Below are 18,845 nucleotides of genomic sequence, written 5' to 3'. Positions count from 1 at the left end.
AGTCCTCGTCCTCATTAGAAAAGTGGATGGATGGATTCTCCTAAAAAATGCAGTAAAACCCCAAACTCAGAGAAATAGGAGCTGAGCACAGTAGAGGGCTGTGGGGAGTATCTAAGGGGAGATAAGAAAAGTCAGTGGGAACTACACCAGTGTCCCTGACCACTTGGAAGAGCTGACAACATGTGCACCCCGGACTTTTTCTCTGGGTATGCAGTGCCAGAATGGTCAAGTTGGGAATTTGCCACAACAGGCTCCTAAAGAGGGAGGGCAGAGGGCAGTAGGAGGTCATGTATAAGGGATACAATATTTTAGTTAACTCTAGATTAATAGAGAACAAAACACTGGCCAACAACTTAGAGAGGCAAAAAATAAAAAAAAAATAGCACAGTAGAGAAAACCCATAATGTACCCAACCTCCCTGATAACCATCAAGATAAGATATTCACAATAAAGGATAATCAAATCTTAAATACAGGGTGGTCCACTTAAAGCAGACATCTTACTAGCTACTGGTGTGATTCTAAATGGTTTCTGGATGATAGCTACCTACTGGATGGTAGGTAGGCAGATACCAGAAATAGTCCTCTAAAGCTCCTGGGGTTAGTCCTATGTTAGCAAAATTATCACACAAGAGTTTGTCTTCTGATCCTAACCCACTAAATCTTATCGAGAGTGGGAGACCTAAAGGTGATCTAACATGCTGCTATATGACTGTCTACATCTGTTTTAAATAAGATTCATTGCTATGGTTTTTAAGTGATTCAATTAATGATTTTTTAAAGCTAAACTCTCAAAGTAATTATTTTATCTACAGGATAAAAAGAGTTTCTCATTTTATGTTTCACAATAAGCAAATGAATAGGACTGTAACAAATGATACAGGCTACCTGTGATTATGAACCATCCTTTACTTTTAGAACCCTTTCTCTATACTTGGTTACTGACTTCAACTAATATATAAAGTCAGGGTCATGGTTTATATACTCGGCTGGTTGGGGGAAAATCTACTCTAGGACCAAAGGCTACACCCATAACCCACTTAGCAGACGTTAGCTAGAGTAAGAAGGTTGAGAGAATGTTAATGGCTTAGTATAATTTGTCATCATTACTGGAAAATCCCCAAATACATATTATCTTTGATACGTAGACGAGCACTTGCATATAAATGTTTGGATAGGCTGCCTGGTACTGTCTTCCCTTAGTGCACTAAGGTGGAAGAAGGCAGCAATCCAGGTAAGTATCAGGGGCATGGTACAGTGTGTTTGGTAAAAAATGATACGGGGAACCAGGTCTAACACAGTGATATATCCTAGTTTAAAAAAAATCAAACTTCTTTTGATGACTATATGATGGGTAAATAATCAATTGCAACATTATGGTCTATTTACCCAATGTGATAAGAGATTACTCCGTTTAATTGCTTAACAACAACAGCTACCATAAGTGCCTGTACGTGGCAGGTGTATCAGATACATTAACTTTAATTCTTACAGCTACTTTGCAAGGAAAGAGATAATATCCCCATTTACAGATGAAACTAAAGCTCAGAAGTCAAGTTAACACATTCAAGGCCACACAGCTGGCAAATGGCAGAGCTAGAATTCGAACTGCGTTCTGACTTCAACCCTCATACTCTTTTCACTATAACTTTCTTAATAAAATAATTTTCTAAGAATTCAACATATCATATATACCCACCTTTATTTTAAATCAAGAGATGGGATTCATGAGGATGAAGGAGGAATACAGAATTATTTTTCAGTTAGGAAAAATAAAGTTTCAAGTTTCAATATAGAAGCCAAGTTTCAATATAGGTACTCTCCAAGTTAAAAATACTTAATTTGCACTGTTTCATACCTTAAATAGCATATAAAATGCTGTTTTTCTCCTTTCTCCATCCATCCACAGGTACTCCTTAACAAACAGTAACCGTATTAGCCAGGACTAACGGCTCCTCCTAAGGGCTTGAATGAGGAACACTGGATCCAACCTCTTTTGTATCACCTTGGTTCCTCATGGGAGAGATCATTTACCCATTACAAGATGCTCATCTCCCCCATGTCCGCTTCCTACCATAACAGACTACACATACCACATGTGCACACACACACTCACATACACCTTCTTCTACTGAGTTTATTCTATCTCAGGTTATTTTACCTCAAGAAGTCTCTTAAACACACATTTCCTCTCTTTCCTTCCTCTGATAGGGCAATTTATGTCAAAAAATGACCCAAAATATTATTGACAAATGTAAGAAGAATCTCAGTGAAGCATCTATATCACACAGAAAGAATATCATAAGCTTTAAAGTCAAATTAAAGGATCAAATAAGCTACTCTTTCTTACTTCTTTTCATCTTTTTTAATGCTATTTATTAGCAATGCAGCTGTACTATTTATTATTTTTTTGTTGCAGAAGTAAATATTTCAGCTACAACATGGTCTTACGGGCTAGCCTAGGAATCTAACTCCTTTATTGACCCAGAGGATCAACCAATCAACCTACAAATTAACTTTCATCTTACCATATTTTTTCAAAGTTGGGAATGACTATACAGTAGCTGGACCTTACTTTCCAAAGTGAAAATCAACTAATGACATGTCAAAAAAATCAAGACTGAATTCTGTGGATATACAGCTACAGAACAATAATTTGATATATGTAACAACCTAAGTATCATACTTGTGAAAATGAGATAAGACCAAATATTCCTCTCTCCTGAGCTCTGGTCCCTTTCTGCTTGGATAATCTACTCTCACTTCAACATAACGTGTCTAAATCAAACTCATCACTTTTACCCAATAAATCAGTCACTCTCCAGAATTCCCAATTCTATTCCCTACTCTAGATTCAAAATCTTAGTGTGAATCATAATACTTTCTCTTTCCCGCCACGTGCAAGCTTGGACTGAGTGCTCCCTAAGGTACAAAGATCAATAAATCATATCCCCTGTTCTTAAGGAACTTTAAAGAATCTACACTAGAAAATAGGGCAAGTAACACACAAATCATCATGATACACATATGCTATCATGAAAAATGTGTAAGGTGTTACCAAAGGGGAAAAAAATCACTTAGGTAGGGGATCAAAAAAGGTTTTTATGAAAATGGCAGTTGAAATATGCTTGAAAGATGGGTAGGACATTGATAAGACATGGGCTGAGAAGAGTGAGAGGTCATTTCAGGCTGAGAATAAACAACACAGCAAAGATTTAGAGATGAGAATAAAGACTATTTAGAAAACAGAGTAACAGAGTTAATAATAAAAGTAATACAGAGGGGCTAGAATATAGATCCATGTAGGAAAGAAAAGTAGGATCTAAAGTTGGAAAGGTAAGCTAGAGCCATACTGTGAAGATCCCTGAGTGCCTTTTGTTCTGTGGAAGATGAAGAGTCACTGAAGGTTTCTGGTACAAACACAGGCAGTGGTTAAGAGCCAGGACTCTGCAGCTAGACTTCCTGGATTCAAACCTCAGCTCTTCCACTTATCAGCTGTGTGAACTTTGGCAAGTTACTTAACTTCTCTGTATCTCTGTGGGACTAATAATAGCACTTATAGAGGGATGTTGTGAGGATTAAATTAGTTAATACATGTAAAGTGCATAGAAAAGTATCCGTCACAAAGTAAATGCTATATAAGTATTTGCTATTATTATTATATTTATCCTTTAGAAAGATAAATTTAGGGCTGGCCCCGTGGCTTAGCGGTTAAGGGCGTGCGCTCCGCTGCTGGCGGCCTGGGTTCGGATCCCGGGCGCGCACCGACGCACTGCTTCTCCAGCCATGCTGAGGCTGCGTCCCACATACAGCAACTAGAAGGATGTGCAGCTATGACATACAACTATCTACTGGGGCTTTGGGGGAAAAAATAAATAAATAAAACTAAAAAAAAAAAAGAAAGATAAATTTAGCAGCAATGTATAGAAATGGACTGGAATGGAAACTTTTCTATCTACATTTACCCATGCCATTCCACCTTCAAGCACAAGTACTGCCCAAGTCTTCCTGATTATTTACTTATTATTAAGCATATCATCTGTTAAGCTCAAATTCCACCTCCTCCTCAACCACCTTGGCAGAAAGTAGTTTCATCACATGTTTGACAGATGTGACATACATCACATGTATATTATTTTATCTTCCCAAACACAGTACAGGTTCCTCAGGGATAAAACACTTTTTCATTTGCTTAAATGCAATCCCTCAAAATATTGAGTACAGTTCCTTACAGACCACACATACATCAATAACCATCTGTTGCGACACTGACTGGAACAAAGTCCAGTGGTACAGGGGATACCTATGGGAAGATTTAAGGAATATTCATAGTAAATTAAAGACTTATTTTATCAAAATGGATGGTACTTTATAAATGAAATGGTCATAAGTGAAATGGTCTTACAGATTTTGACTTAAAAGTTAGTGGTCTGGGGCCGGCCCCGTGGCTCAGCGGTTAAGTGCATGTGCTCAGCTACTGGTGGCCCGGGTTCGGATCCGGGGCGCGCACCAACGCACCGCTTCTCTGGCCATGCTGAGGCCGTGTCCCACATACAGCAACTAGAGGGATGTGCAACTATGACGTACAGCTATCTACTGGGCCTTTGGGGAAAAAAAAAGGAGGAGGATTGGCAATAGATGTTAGCTCAGAGCCAGTCTTCCTCAGCAAAAAGAGGAGGATTAGCATGGATGTTAGCTCAGGGCTGATCTTCCTCACAAAAAAAAAAAAAAAAGCTAGTGGTCTGGTCAGCAAAACAAATCTGAACACAGCCTATTTATTTTTGAAAAGAACTTCTATTATTATAGCTAAAAGTAGACCCAACAATGTTCCAGGTGAATAATTTATTGTGAATACACTGCAAATGGGGAGACCTAGTGAAATTCTGCTCTCCCATTTTCTTACTTGACCCAACTGCATTTTTCTTTACTCCTGTTTAGTCTCTACAGATAGTAGTATATGGTCCCTAGTTGAATAGATCTATATTAAAAGTCAACAGCTGCCTTTTTGTTCATTATATACAACAGCAAGTGCCAAAATGCCAAATGTGACCTTTTATTTATAGCAAAGCTAGTATAAAGAGACATACAAAAAAAGTGCAGGCTTTTCTTTCTAATTAAAAAAAAAATAGAGCAATGATTCAAAGAAACAGTTTGCTTCAAAACTGAATTGGAGTCATACATTGAAACTTCACGTAAGCAAACCGTATATGTTGGTTGGTATACATGTAAATACCAAATACATGTAAGTATCATTCATAGCAACACTCAAATCCATATGCTTCTTTATTTTGTTAACTCTAAAGGAATAAATCCCAAAGGATCATCACATTCTACTTGCTCACGGCATATTTGGAAAGGATTCTCATCCCTGTAATCTAATGAGAGAATACATAGTAAAGTTTACAGACATATGTTAGTAAAAGTGATTTTGATCCAGATACTTACTTTTAGGTACCTTGATATTCAAAGATCCTTAGGTTTCCTCACAGCTCATCTAATCTCTTACAATAGCTTTGCTAAATATTACTTTCTCATCAATCTTTAGTCAATAAAGAATGAAATAAGTAGCCACTTCACCCAGTCCATTGTTACCAACTAAATCAGGTTTTGTAAGTACTGTATTGAACATTTTAGCAGCTGGCTGCTAGATGGGCAAAGAATTCTAGGCAGTACTTAGGTAAAAATGTGTAGCTTCAGAGCCTGAAAATAAAACATTTTGACCAGGAAAAAAATACGAATGTCATGTTTACATAAATCATCATAAACAGGTAAAGCCGTAAATATGAAATTTATACCTATATATTGTCACTGCTCTCACTGTACAACCTAATCTTCTGGGTTATTTAGAGGATATAAAACAAGGTCACCATGTAAATAATTATCCATTCAAGGTGCCTGATTACGCTCAACTATAATTCAACAATAACAATTTCATAAACAGCACTACTTCATTATGTGTCTAAACTGCCCTATAGGGCCGGCCCCGTGGCTTAGCGGTTAAGTGCGCGCGCTCCGCTGCTGGCGGTCTGGGTTCGGATCCCGGGCGCCCACCGACGCACCGCTTCTCCCGCCATGCTGAGGCCGCGTCCCACGTACAGCAACTAGAAGGATGTTAAACTATGATGTACAACTACCTACTGGGGCTTTGGGGGAAAATAAATAAATAAATAAAAATTATAATTTAAAAATAAATAATAAAATAAAATAAACTGCCCTATAAGATGACACAATATGGCCCACTACTTAAGTAAGCATTGAACAGGGTATAAAAAAATACTCACAGTTGCATTACAGAAGCTAATGACAACTAGAAGAAATTTTATTTTATAAACGAAACTAAATTTTTAGTTGTACTATTTGCCAGGTTTCTATAAAGAAACAACTATCTCATATATTTCAAACTTATTTTCAGCCTTTGAGGAGAGACTAATTGATTCCTGATACTCCAACAGTAACGCTTTATAGACAAGTTGCTCTTACCTTTATTCCTTTAAAAATAACTTCTGAACTAAGTGATTTTCATAATTCACTGTGGTTATTACTCTTTAACCTACAGAACAGGGGTCTGAACCTGCAAAACAATTGGAAGTACTGAAAGAGGTATTAATCAAGTCTGAATGATGTAATTTTTTTTTTTGCCGAGGAAGATTTGCCCTGAGCTAACATCTGTTGCCAATCTTCCTCTTTTTATCTGAGGAAGATTCACCCTGGGCTAACATCTGTGCCAGTCTTCCTCTATTTTGTATGTGGGTCGCCACCACAGCATGGCTGCTGAGCAGCATAGGTCTGTGCCTGGGAACCGATCCCAGGCCGCCAAAGTGGAGCATGCCAAACTTAACCACTAGGCCACAGGGCTGGCCCCTGAATGATATAATTTTTATTAATAAAAAACCCTCAACTACAACTTGTCTAAGATCAATTACATGGCTAGTCAATAGTGGGACTGGGATGTGACTACATGTTGTTTTGACCCCAAAACCTGTGTGCCCTTTCCACTATGTTAGGCTGCCTTTCACTTAGAAAACCTCGTTAGTCGGCTCCAGAAACATATAAACCTGATGCCTTCCTTGGTTTTGGTACTTATATGCGTCCCATTAAGTTTATATTACCACTACCATTGACTTTGCAGTCTCTGTTCCCAGATGGGATCCAGCTGGGTTTCAGGAATATTCAAATACAGATAAAATATGTTGCTTTAAATTTCTTTTTAGAACAAGGCAAGATATACATAAATAAAGCAGATAATACAAAAGGGAAATGTTTAAAAATTCAGATGTTTTATCAGGGAAATGCAAATCAAAACAACACTAAGATATCACCTCATGCCCATTAAAATGGCTACAATCACCAAGACAAAAAACAACAAATGTTGGAGAGGATGTGGAGAAACAGGAACCCTCGTACATAGCTGATGGGAATGCAAACTGGTGCAGCCTCTATGGAAAACAGTATGGAGATTCCTCAAAAAATTAAAAATAGAAATACCCTATGATCCAGCTATCCCACTACTGGGAATCTATCCAACGAACCTGAAATCAACAATCCAAAGAGGCTTATGCACCCCTATGTTCACTGCAGCATTATTCACTATAGCCAAGAAGTGGAAGCAACCTAAGTGTCCCTCAACTGACGACTGGATCAAGAAGATGTGGTATATATATATGCCATGGACTATTAGCCATAAAACAAGACAAAATCATCCCATTTGCAACAACATGGATGGACCTAGAGGGTATTATGTTAAGCGAAATAAGCCAGAAAGAGAAAGACAAACACCATATGATCTCACTCATATGTGGAATATAAACCAACACATGGACAGAGAAAACTGTATTGTGGTTACCAGGGGCAATGGGGGTGGGGGGTGGGTGCAAGCGGTGAAGGGAGACATGTATATGGTGATGGACAAAAATGTACAACCAAAAATTTCACAATGTTATAAACTATTAAAACATCAATAAAAAAATTCAGATGTGATCTTTTACATAACAAATAATAATTATGACTAACATTTGAGCATTTACTATGTATTAGACCATGTGGTAACTCCTTATACACCATATATTTTTTCCTCACAACCATCCTTTGAGATAAACATATCATCCCAGTTTTACAGCTGGGAAATCAAATTACATGCCCCAAATCATAAAGCTCATAACAAGGGAATCTGAGAATCAAATCTAGATATGTCTGACTCCAAATCCACAGGACCATTTTACTACACTGCAACCCCAATACAAACCCAACACGTATCAGGTAAGAGGTTTAATAACATTCTTTTAGGTCACACTAAGCCGAACAGTGGAGGACTGATGTACATGACTATTACTATGGCAGCTTTGAAAGCGGCTCTGGCAGCCAAAGGACGAAGAATTCAACAAGTCTGGTCAGTCTAATGAATACAACGGCAGTCATCACTCTGTAATTTCTTTCTCTGCATTTCCTTCCTTTTAGTGACTTTCTTTTACTCATGGCTTCTGTCTATGTTTCTGGTCACAAATTCCTCTTCTCCAAAACTTTTAGGCCTACATACCCTTCATCTGAAGTGGCTACATCTCTGTTGATAATGGTAAAGAGATGACTTCTGGAACTAAGGTTGTAAAGGAAATAACTGCTCTGTTCAGGAAATCTAACCTCACATTGGAAAATCCAGTCTACACTGTGAAATTCACAGTATCATAAGTGATTTCAAGATTTAAGTGTGACCTGTGAACACTGTAAGAAGACTGGTCTTTGAATTTTTATTCAAAGTTCTTATTATTTGATATGCTAAAATAAATAATACTGATAATGTCTTTTAAAAAACCAAATTAAAAAAATCTTTGTACCACTTTACCATTATGGAGAAGTGTTATTCTTGGAAGTAAAAGAAATTTATTGGCCCAAATGTCCATCAACTAATGAATGGATAAATAAAATGTGGTATATCTATATACACATTATTTGGCAATGAAAAGAAACGAAGTACTGATATTTGTTATAATATGGATGAACCTTGAAAATGTCATGCTAAGTGAATGAAGCCAGTCACAAAGACCATGTATTGTATGATTCCATTTATATGAAATGTCCAGAATAGGCAAATCTACAGAGACAGAAAGTAGACTGGTGGTTGTCTAGGACTAGGAGGTTGGGAGTAATGGTGAAAAGATGTGGGGTTTCTTTCTAGTGTACTGAAAATGTTCTAAAATTGATTGTGGTGATAGTGATACAACTCTATGAATATACTAAAAGCCATTGAATTGCACACTTTAAATGGGTGAATTTTATGGTTATATGAATTATATCTCAAAACTGTTTTAAAAAAAGAAAATTTAGTGGAAAAAGACTCAAAAGGCCATTGAAGAATTCTGTTCATGCTTTTTAAATTAAAGAACACAATCTCAAGATTTTTGCTCTTAGGTAACCAAATTCTGTCGTTTTCTACAAGTCCCGTCCAAAGTGATTAACGAAACAAAGTTCTAGATGGGTTGGTTTAACAACTTAGTTACAGAGCTCCTTCATGCCAAAGCACCTTTGTGATCACTGAAGTTGTCATAGTTCAGGGAAAAAGGCTTATTATTTAATAGTTCTCTAGTATTTAATACATAGGTCTGCTTGGGCAGCTTGTAATTTTAATGTTTTAAACCAAGGACCCCCAATTTGTAGGCCACAATGTACTAGTAGATCTTGAACTCTCACGTGATCTATCACATGCCAAGCACCAGAGTCCCCTCTCTGAGGTTTACCAGGATTTCCCGTGGAGAGGGTAGTAGGTAGCAGATGGGAAATGACGAGCCCCCCGGCCCCACCGCCCCCACCACCAAAGTCTTTCACTTCCCCAAGCACCTGAGGAAAAAGAAAACTCTTTCTCACAAAATCTCAGCCATCTCCTGGGTTTCAAACTAGTAACGCTTTCTCCCTATTTCTGATGTTTCTACCCATTAAGGGTGGAGATAGGAGGCTGTTAGAATAATACTCTTAGCTTATCTGTGGCCCCTCACTCAATTCTTCCCAGGTCAGGAGGAATGACTTCATTTGACTGGCAGTTTAGGAGAAAAAACTGGGAATATGTAGTCCAACATTTTGCCCTCGGGAGCAAGTTGGCCACAGGGAGCACTCATGTCCTCTGTTCTTTTAGCCAGAAGTCTTACAGGGCAGGTCCCCCAGCACAGCCTGGGACTGGACAGTTGTCTGTTCAGTTTGAGGTCCAGTAAGCAGCAGCCGCTTGTCTACCGACATAAGCCACATTATCAGTAATAAAATACTGTTTTGACTCCTAATTATCTTATTCTTTCCCCCTCCCCACCATTAGTTCAGAATGCAAGCAGGGAAGAGGGTGTCAGTTATTAAGATCTCTTAAACACTCTAATATCCAGTCTAAGCCATTTTAAAAAGAACAAGAATGAAAGTATAAATAAATACACTAACTATGACAGACTACAATGTGAATATGAGAACCAATTCTAGAGAGAGAAATTTTGATTAGTCATAAGGGAGAAGTTCCTTCATGTACCGGAAGAGACTTGGGGGAAATATTTGGAAATCTTCATAAAGAACACTAAGCAAATCCATCTAGGATGATTTAGGATGGTATAACTTTGGTAACTGAAATCCTGCTGTAAAAGGATGATGCCTCAATTAAAGGGATCGCTAGATGATAATTATATTTATCAGAAGCAGCTTTGCTTAATTGCTGATCTCGAAGTTAACTCAATAAAACTAAAAAAATTTTTTTCACAAATAGTTTGTCTCTGTAGAGATGAGAAATCAGTGGTAGTGAGGTTAAGGGACTTATACAAAGCAAAGACTATCACCTTAAACCTGAAACCCAAATCTCCCTCTTTCCCTCTTCTGTAGTCTGGCAAAAATTTCAGCCACTGAAGAATTTTAATCTCATTTAAATAAATAAAAGATGTGCATAAATAAGAAATAGGTAATACTCCCATGAAGAGTTTTCCTGAAGGAGTCTTTGCAAACTGCAATTCAGATCTCTTGTGCAAAGCACTGACATGGGAAAAAACGTGGAAATGACTATTTTACACTAGCTAAATACAAAAAGCCTAAGGAATCAAATCAAGTCATGGATGTGAAAGTGCTTCAAAAACTATAAAGCACTATATAAAGTAAAAGATATTGCTACTGAAGTTCAGTTCCAGTAACCAGCAGAAATTTGACCCCAGCATAGCACAATTACGTAATTTTGCCATTATATTTACCTAGCATTTAATATATACATATTTTTGTGTGTGTGAGGAAGATTAGCCCTGAGCTAACATCTGATGCCAGTCCTCCTCTTTTTGCTAAGGAAGATTGGCCCTGGGCTAACATCCGTGCCCATCTTCCTCTCCTTTATATGCAGGACGCCTGCCACAGCATGGCTTGATAAGTGGTGCGTTGGTCCACGCCCAGGATCCGCACCTGCGAACCCTGGGCCTCCGAAGCAGAGCGCGCGAACTTAACCACTACGCCACGGGGCCAGCCCCTACCATTTGATATTTTTGATTACATTAATAGAAACTGCTAAGGGTCCTTACTAAAGTGCCCCCCGACCATGTACTTTCCTCATACATAAAATATCTATTTCTGTTTCATTATATCTTCAAAAGTCTGTGTATAATCCACAAGCTATTAGAACAAGCTCAGGAAATGTTACCACACACAGATGCAAGTAAAAGGAATGTAATTTCTCCATGTTGTATCTGGACCAATACAATAAAAACAAACTAAAAATTCTGCCACTATGAAGTATGGTCCATAATCTTACAGTAATACAGTTTATTAGTTAGGATTTTAGGAAGTTATTCTATTCAGTTTTTTGTTTTTGGATATATCATTTCCTTTTGTGGTAGTTCAAGTAGAATCTGAGGAGCAGAGACCAGAATATGGAGATGAGGGACTAAAAGAGGAAGAACAGTATGGGAGTGATGGAGAACGTCCAAAGCCAGGAGGGAAGACAAATTTATTTGACTTGTGCTAAGCCTGGCCATATTATTCTTGATGTTTCCTTGTTTCCAAAAACATCTAATAAAGAAACCATGTCAGTTCTCACAGTAACAAGTTCTGAGCTTTAATTTCAAAACTGGGATTCTGACATCTGTTATTATAAACTAGAACAGCAATACGACAACAATATCTTTTATTGAGCACTTATTATGTGTCAGGCACTGTTCTAAATGTTTTATGCAGATTAACTCAATTAATCATCACAATAACCCAGCGAGATGGGTACTATTATTATCCTTATTTTACAGAGGAGGAACTGTAAAGAGCGGCTAAGTAACTTGCCCAAACTCATAGAGCTTGTAAGTGATGAAGTTTGGATTTGAATCCTGAAACTTTTCCTTACTAGTTCACTGCAGTGGTTTTCAAACTACATTCTGCAGAGCTTTTTGGCTCCAAGAATTCTACTTTCAAAATATATTTTGTCCATTTAGAAAACTGCAGTAAAAATATCGCAAACTTTCATACACTGTATATAACGCACTGAAGGGAACCAAAGCATTAACTTTTTGCTGCCAGGTTATGTCACTTTTGTGCAGATCTTAGAGTAAGGCTAGTCCTGTCACCTCTGAGATCTTATTTGAACTTCCTATAAATGTTTCTTTGATTTGGAAGGTGTAACTCTGCACTGATTTTTTTTTTAAACTCAAGACTGGATCTGTCTGCTCAGATCACAGTGTACAGTGGGCATATAAGCTCAATCCAACACCAGGCAAAGTTCAGGTGCATCTTATCACTGTGCAAGAGCACAAGAGTGAACAAAGGAACATATGATCCCATTCATTTTAAGTTTTGGGGGGCTACTGTCTGACATATTTAAGGTAAGAAATATGAGTTAGATATGATTTTGAAAAATTTCCTACTGTTCTACTATCTCCTATTATTCCTCTCTCTAGCTACAGAATATTTAACTGAAGGGTATCCTGAGATGGCAAGGGAAACTGTTAGGAAAAAAATCACCTCCTCCACCCCACTTCAGCCACATATGCCCACTGTCACACTCTGGACCTTGTGCCCACAATCCCCTGCCCTTCTGCTTTGCTGGATCAATAACTCCCAGTCAGGTCTTCAATTCTATTGGGTCCACTATTCCACTGACCATATACCATCTGCTATTCACTGACCAATCCATCAGCTCTTTCCTTTATTCACTTTTACTCTTTATCCAGCTGAGATTCCATGAGCCATCATTACAATGATACTTTGACCAATACCCTAATCACCTTTGCTCCTCTGTCACTTTGTTGCATGTAGGTGGCAAACACCAACCCTAATGAAGCCTTCTATTGCCTTTCACCACACACTGGTGCCAAAGTAGCTGACCACTATAAGAGAAAGTCAACAAGGCAGATGGGTTATCACACTACTGTTCATGACCACTGACTTCAATGAGGCTTCCACACTGCTAGACAATCCTACTATGTCGCCGGTTGGCATGCTCCCTCTGCAACTACTTATTTCAAACATTTTCTACTGTCTTCAAACCCTGGACTTCTGTCCCTCCCATCTCTGCGGCAACTCACAGCCGAAGACTTTGCCTACTAATCTGAAGGAGTTGACTTCCATCCTTGCTTTCTTTCTAATATAATAGAGGAGGTATCCCTTTTCCAATGCTTTGAATGCTGTCCTTTTCCATCTTCTCAGGAATGTTATGCTATTACTTGCCTCTTTCTTCTGTACAAGTAACAGTATCTTTCCCATGAGCATTTTGTCTGTTTTATACATTGGGATTCCACCTGAAACTTCTTTGCAAAAAGGATCGTTTCTGCTAGAACAGTGAAATCTCTTTGCCCCTAAGAAAGTCTCGTAAAAGGAGTCACTGCACATATAATTAGGATAAAAACCACAACAGATCACAAACCGGATGTTACACATACAACTGTACAAATGAATAGTTAACGCTGACATCACCAACATTTTCAGAAACAAAGCCCATAGTTTCACCAAATTCTAAACCACTCTGATATCTTCTTTATCTTACAATTTTAATAAAATTGAGATGTAACTGACATAACATTGTATATGTTTAAAGTGTACGACGTGTTGATTTGATACATTTATATATTGCAATATGATTACCATGTTACGATTAGCTAACACCTCTACCACATCACATAATAATCATATATGCTTTACAATTAAGAGCTGTGCTACAACTGTACAGGCAAGAAAAGGAGAATTTTTTAGAGTGTTATTTTAATAACCAGCAAATCTGACAGCATGATTTTGTGTTACTAGGTCTAGATGGGAGAGAGGGAGGGAGGAGGAAGCAACAAATGTCCCAGCTACAGCTTTTTTTAAGAGCTAAAAATATTGCAGGATAAATACAGAACCATAAGTAATATTTAAGAAGTTTGACAGCACAGTCATACATTTTGTAACAAATTATTCATGGAGGGAGCCTGACATTCCCAACCCCCAATATTCCTTCACCTGCACTGAACAAGCCGTTAGAAAACAAGCTCATTCCTTAATTCCCATCAGCTCTTCTGACAGCTGTTACATTAATTAAAGGTTTGGTCTCACAGGTCTGGATGTGTGAGCGAGTGAGTGAGTGTGTGTCTGTGTGTGTGGTGATGGTGGCCCCAGCTGAGAAAAATCCTGCAAGGGCATTCACCTGGGATATCCCTCAGATAGATGCCTACCTCTTCCAGAGGGCACCACCTTGCCTCTGCTGCCTACAGCTCCGTGGTCTCACAGCAAGCACTGCTACTGCTGCTGGGCCGCCTGCAACTCTAATGTGTTATTTAATTTTGTAACTACTATTAAGATCTCTAAAATGTTTCGTGATGCGCTAGAATGAAAGATGCTCCATAAAATGAAGTTTATTATTAGTATTATTATAGCTCCCGGGCCTAAAATAAAGCAAAATTATAACCACAGAGACTTCAAAGGGAAAATCGGAAGCCACATGCGTCTCAAACACTGCCAAGTGGGCAGGGCATGGGCGAAGGCGCGGGTAGGGGGGCTCCCATCCGGCGCCCCCCAGCTCCAGCCACCACCCCCAGCTCCCCCAGCACCATCAACCCTGCCTCGTCCGGCCACCTCTCGTCCGGCCGCAGCTTCCTCGGCGGCGGGGGTGGGACCTGACTCCTCCGGGTCTCCCCTCGCCCATCAGCTCTCTCGGGGCTCGCGCACTGCCCTACAGGCTGCCTCCCTCCCCGCCTGATTTCTAATTCCTTCACAGGCGCCTCGGTTTCTTCCAAATCGCTTTCCTCCCGTCTCCCACCTTCACTTTTTTTTAAATCCAGGACGAAGCTCGTTCCTCCGCCGTTCCTCAGGTCGAGTGGCTGTCTCCCCTCACCCCCTTCCTAAAGTCCGGGACCCGCCAGCCCAGGCCGGGTCTCCTCGACCCTCTTCTCTCAGCCTGGGGGTCCCGCTGGCGACCAGCGCGTCCTCCTCTCCGTCCCCTCGGCCGCCCCGCCCCGCGGCCCGGGTCACCCTCCGCCCCCTCTCTCCTCAGGCCGGCCCCCGCCTCACACCCTCCAGCCCGGTTTTCTCCCAGCCGGGTCTCCCCTCCCTCTCCTCGCCCTCAGCGAATCCCCCGCCCGGCCCGCGCGCCGCGCTCACCCGCCGACTCCCCGGTGTTGATCCAGTCCGGGTTGGCGATGCTGGCGATGGCGAAGATATCGGCGGCCAGAAAGAGACATCCTGAGATGATGGTCAGTTTATCCATCTCCCCGCCCCGCTCCCCCCACCCCCCGAGCCCCGGGCAGGCCGCGGCCTCACGCCTCCCGCCCCATGGGCCGCCGCCGGGGCCCGGAGTCCCCGCGCCGCCGCCTCGCGCCCCTCGGCCCCCGCGCGCCGCTCGCGCCCTCCGCGCGCCCGGGACCAGCAGCCGCGGCGCGGCCCGCACAGCCGGAACCGCCGCCCGCCCCGGAACTGCTCGGCCCGCCCGCCCCTCACCCGGAAGCGAAGCTGTGGCGCCGGCGGGGCCGGCTCTGGCTCCTGGGGTGCCACCCCGCGCCTTCCTCCGGGCTCGGCGTCCGCCTCGCCGCCCCGGCACGCGGCTCTGACCGCCCCGGGTGCCGCTCCACCCCGCCCTCGTCTCCTGTGCCGCCCGCCTTGCTGCCCCGGAGCCGGACCTGCTCAGGCCCCTGCCCCGCTCCCTTTTTTCCTGCCGGCCACACCGCCTGTTGGCTTTCTTGCCAGTAGTAATATTGTTATCGTTGTTAATGACCGTTTGGTCACAAAATGCCCCTCAGTCCTCAGCCTTTCAAAAGGGAGAGTGGATTGGGGACGGGGTGGGGGAGCCTCCCGTCTTCCAGCGGGAGGCGGGCCCTGACTCCGCCAAGTGACTCGGCGCCCCACACAGCCCTTGTCACTTTGTATTGTCATTGCCCCTTCTGTGTCTGTGGGCTCCGGGACTGCCCCATTTAGGAAATAACTATCGGCACCTCCTGTGCGTCAGGCACTGTAGGTGCTGGAGGGGACGTGAGAGGCAAAATTCCCGCTCTGTTGAAGCATATGTCCTGGTAGGGATGAGACAGAAACACGTTAAAAACTTATCTTTAAAATAAAGGTAATTTCAGATGTTGATCTATGAATTAAATTGGGGATCGGTCTGATGGCGGGGGGAGAGGGGGACGGCGGGGATATTTATGAGGGTCAGAGAAGTTTACACCGAGCGCCAAGATCATGAAGACCTGACCTATGAAGATCTGGGCACAACTACTCCAGACAGGCAAAAGCAAGTGCATAGAGCATGGGGGGGGGGGGGGTAGGGAAGAAGTTGGCTTGTTCAAGGAACTGCAAAATGGCCTGTGTGGCTGGAGAGTAGTATGAAAAGACGGAGAAGTGGGCCAGATGTAGGGCTTTGGGAGCCGTGATAAAGAGTTTAGATTTTGTTCTAAGGGCAACGGGAAGGCGCTGGAGGGTTTTCAGCAGGAGAAGGACAAGATCTTATTTAATCTGTAAAGGTAGTGCAGATTGTAGGGAGGAGGGGCAAGAATGAAAGCAGGGATACCAGTTAAGAAGCAAAGGCATCCAGGAGAGAGAGAGATGTGGCTTTGGTTGGAATGAGAGTGCTAAAAATGGGCAGATTTGGATGTTTTGTAGGCAGAGGGAACGACTAGCTGATAATGGGGGAGGGGCTGAAAGAGAGAACTCAGGAATAACTCCTAAATTTTTGGCCTGAGTAACCGGCTGTTTGTTGATGCTTTTTACTGAGTTGAGGCCTGAGGAGAGGCTTAGGTTGGATGGATAAATAGAAAAAAACATGACATCAGCATAATTTGTTAGCAATACATATGATCCATCTATCTACAGTTTTGCTATCTAGTGGAGGTTTCCTTTTCTTTCATGGCTCATGGACTAAATCACCGTTAACCCTGACTTTAGATCCAGGTCTGTCTTTCCCATGCAGCAAACAGGAGATGAGACACTCATTTTCTGCTTAAATGCCACCTAGGTCATCTTTAGAAAGAGCTGGAAGAGTGACATCTGTCTCTATTTTTGGAATGCCTACATGTCCACAAAACTCAGCAAGTTTCAAATTCCACCAAATCCAACAGCCTTGCAGAAATGTACAGAGTTATCAGTGTCACCACATAGATTGCATAAGGAGGGATTTGATTGCCAGTCTATAGACTTTCTTGTCCAAACATTGGTCTCTTGGGGGGAAGGATTTTTCAAAAAATTATTATTATATCATTTATTTTTCCTTTGCCACAGAAACTAGCACAAGCTGATTTGTATATTCCAAGGATTCAGAGATGCATACATTACTGCAGGAGGTCTTCACTTTTTTTAAGTACTGGAGAGGTTTGATGGAGTCATATTCTTGGCTTCTGGTCCAGTATTTCTAATTGCCCAGTAATAGAAGAACTCCAACTATACAGTTCTGAATTCTCAAATAATGTCCACTGACGTTCACTACTGGGCAGTTGATGAGAATCCTAGGGTGAAATGTTGGAACAGTTTGCCTATTCTAACTCCACCTGAGTGGAATGGTGATAACTTGATTCTTGTGTTTAAAAAATACAAGTATAAATTCCTCCTTATACCCAGGCAGCACTTCTCAGTCACTCCTGTTTCTGCCCTTCCACAAAAGGTTCTGGATCTAAGATTAAAGCGTAAAAAAACTAGTATAGAGTTAAAAAAATTTAAAACATTTTTTACCAGATGAATGGCTGCACATCACTACAGACAACAGTCACCTATCCCATCTCTTCTTACCAACCAGGATGGAGGTGCGAGGGGTGGGCAGGGACCAAAGACTCTGTTTACACATTTCCCATTAATCCTGTTTTTAGCCCCACATCTCATTCTTGCCTTCCAACATATCTGGTGTGTCCGAGTCCCAAGTCTGTCTGAGATCTACGGGACAGATCAGTTCCCTTCTCTATATCTCAGTCTAGATTTTAGTAGAGGCAAACCCTAGGGGTTGGGAGAGGTGGTGTGATGGAGTAAAAAGAATACAGAACTGTATTCCGTATTCCACCCCTGCTACTGATTTGAACTTGGGAAAGTCATGTTGTAAGTGAGCATAAGTGAGGCCATCTTGTTACACTAAATGGCCCCAGCCCCTCCTCCGTGTGACTACTTGCTGCGCTGCATGTACTCCAAAAAATTCACATGCTCTCCTGATTTATGGCCTCTGCTTACCTATGACTCCCCAATAGCTTGATAAATTAAAAACTTTGTTCTATGAGTTTCTCTCCAGGAACAGGCTGACCACAGGTGGGAAACACACCTACAAGGTATCCATCACAGCTGACAGAAGAATGGAACAATGTGATGCCTGAAGCCCATCATGTCTGGAGACCAACATCCCTGGACCCCCTCCTTACTGCTCATTTTCCCTATATAACTGTCTCAAGATTCTGTAATCTTTGAAGGTGGGTTTTTGAGACATCAGTCACC

At 41.4% G+C, this 18,845-nt stretch overlaps 1 protein-coding gene across 1 annotated transcript in view; it reads right to left on the bottom strand.

The window, feature by feature from the left end:
• Positions 1–15,659, bottom strand: part of MOSMO (modulator of smoothened) — a 70,849-nt gene extending 55,190 nt beyond the window's left edge. The window contains exon 1 of the mRNA XM_058569914.1: positions 15,552–15,659. Coding sequence (XP_058425897.1) covers positions 15,552–15,657 — 106 coding nt within the window. The 5' untranslated portion in view covers positions 15,658–15,659. The remainder of the gene's footprint in view (positions 1–15,551) is intronic.
• Positions 15,660–18,845: the final 3,186 nt, after the last annotated feature.

The sequence above is a fragment of the Diceros bicornis genome, chromosome 26 (genome assembly GCF_020826845.1).
Source record: "Diceros bicornis minor isolate mBicDic1 chromosome 26, mDicBic1.mat.cur, whole genome shotgun sequence".
NCBI lineage: Eukaryota > Metazoa > Chordata > Mammalia > Perissodactyla > Rhinocerotidae > Diceros > Diceros bicornis.
The sequence above is the reverse complement of the archived record's forward strand: the minus strand, read 5'-3'. Positions and strand labels throughout refer to the sequence as shown.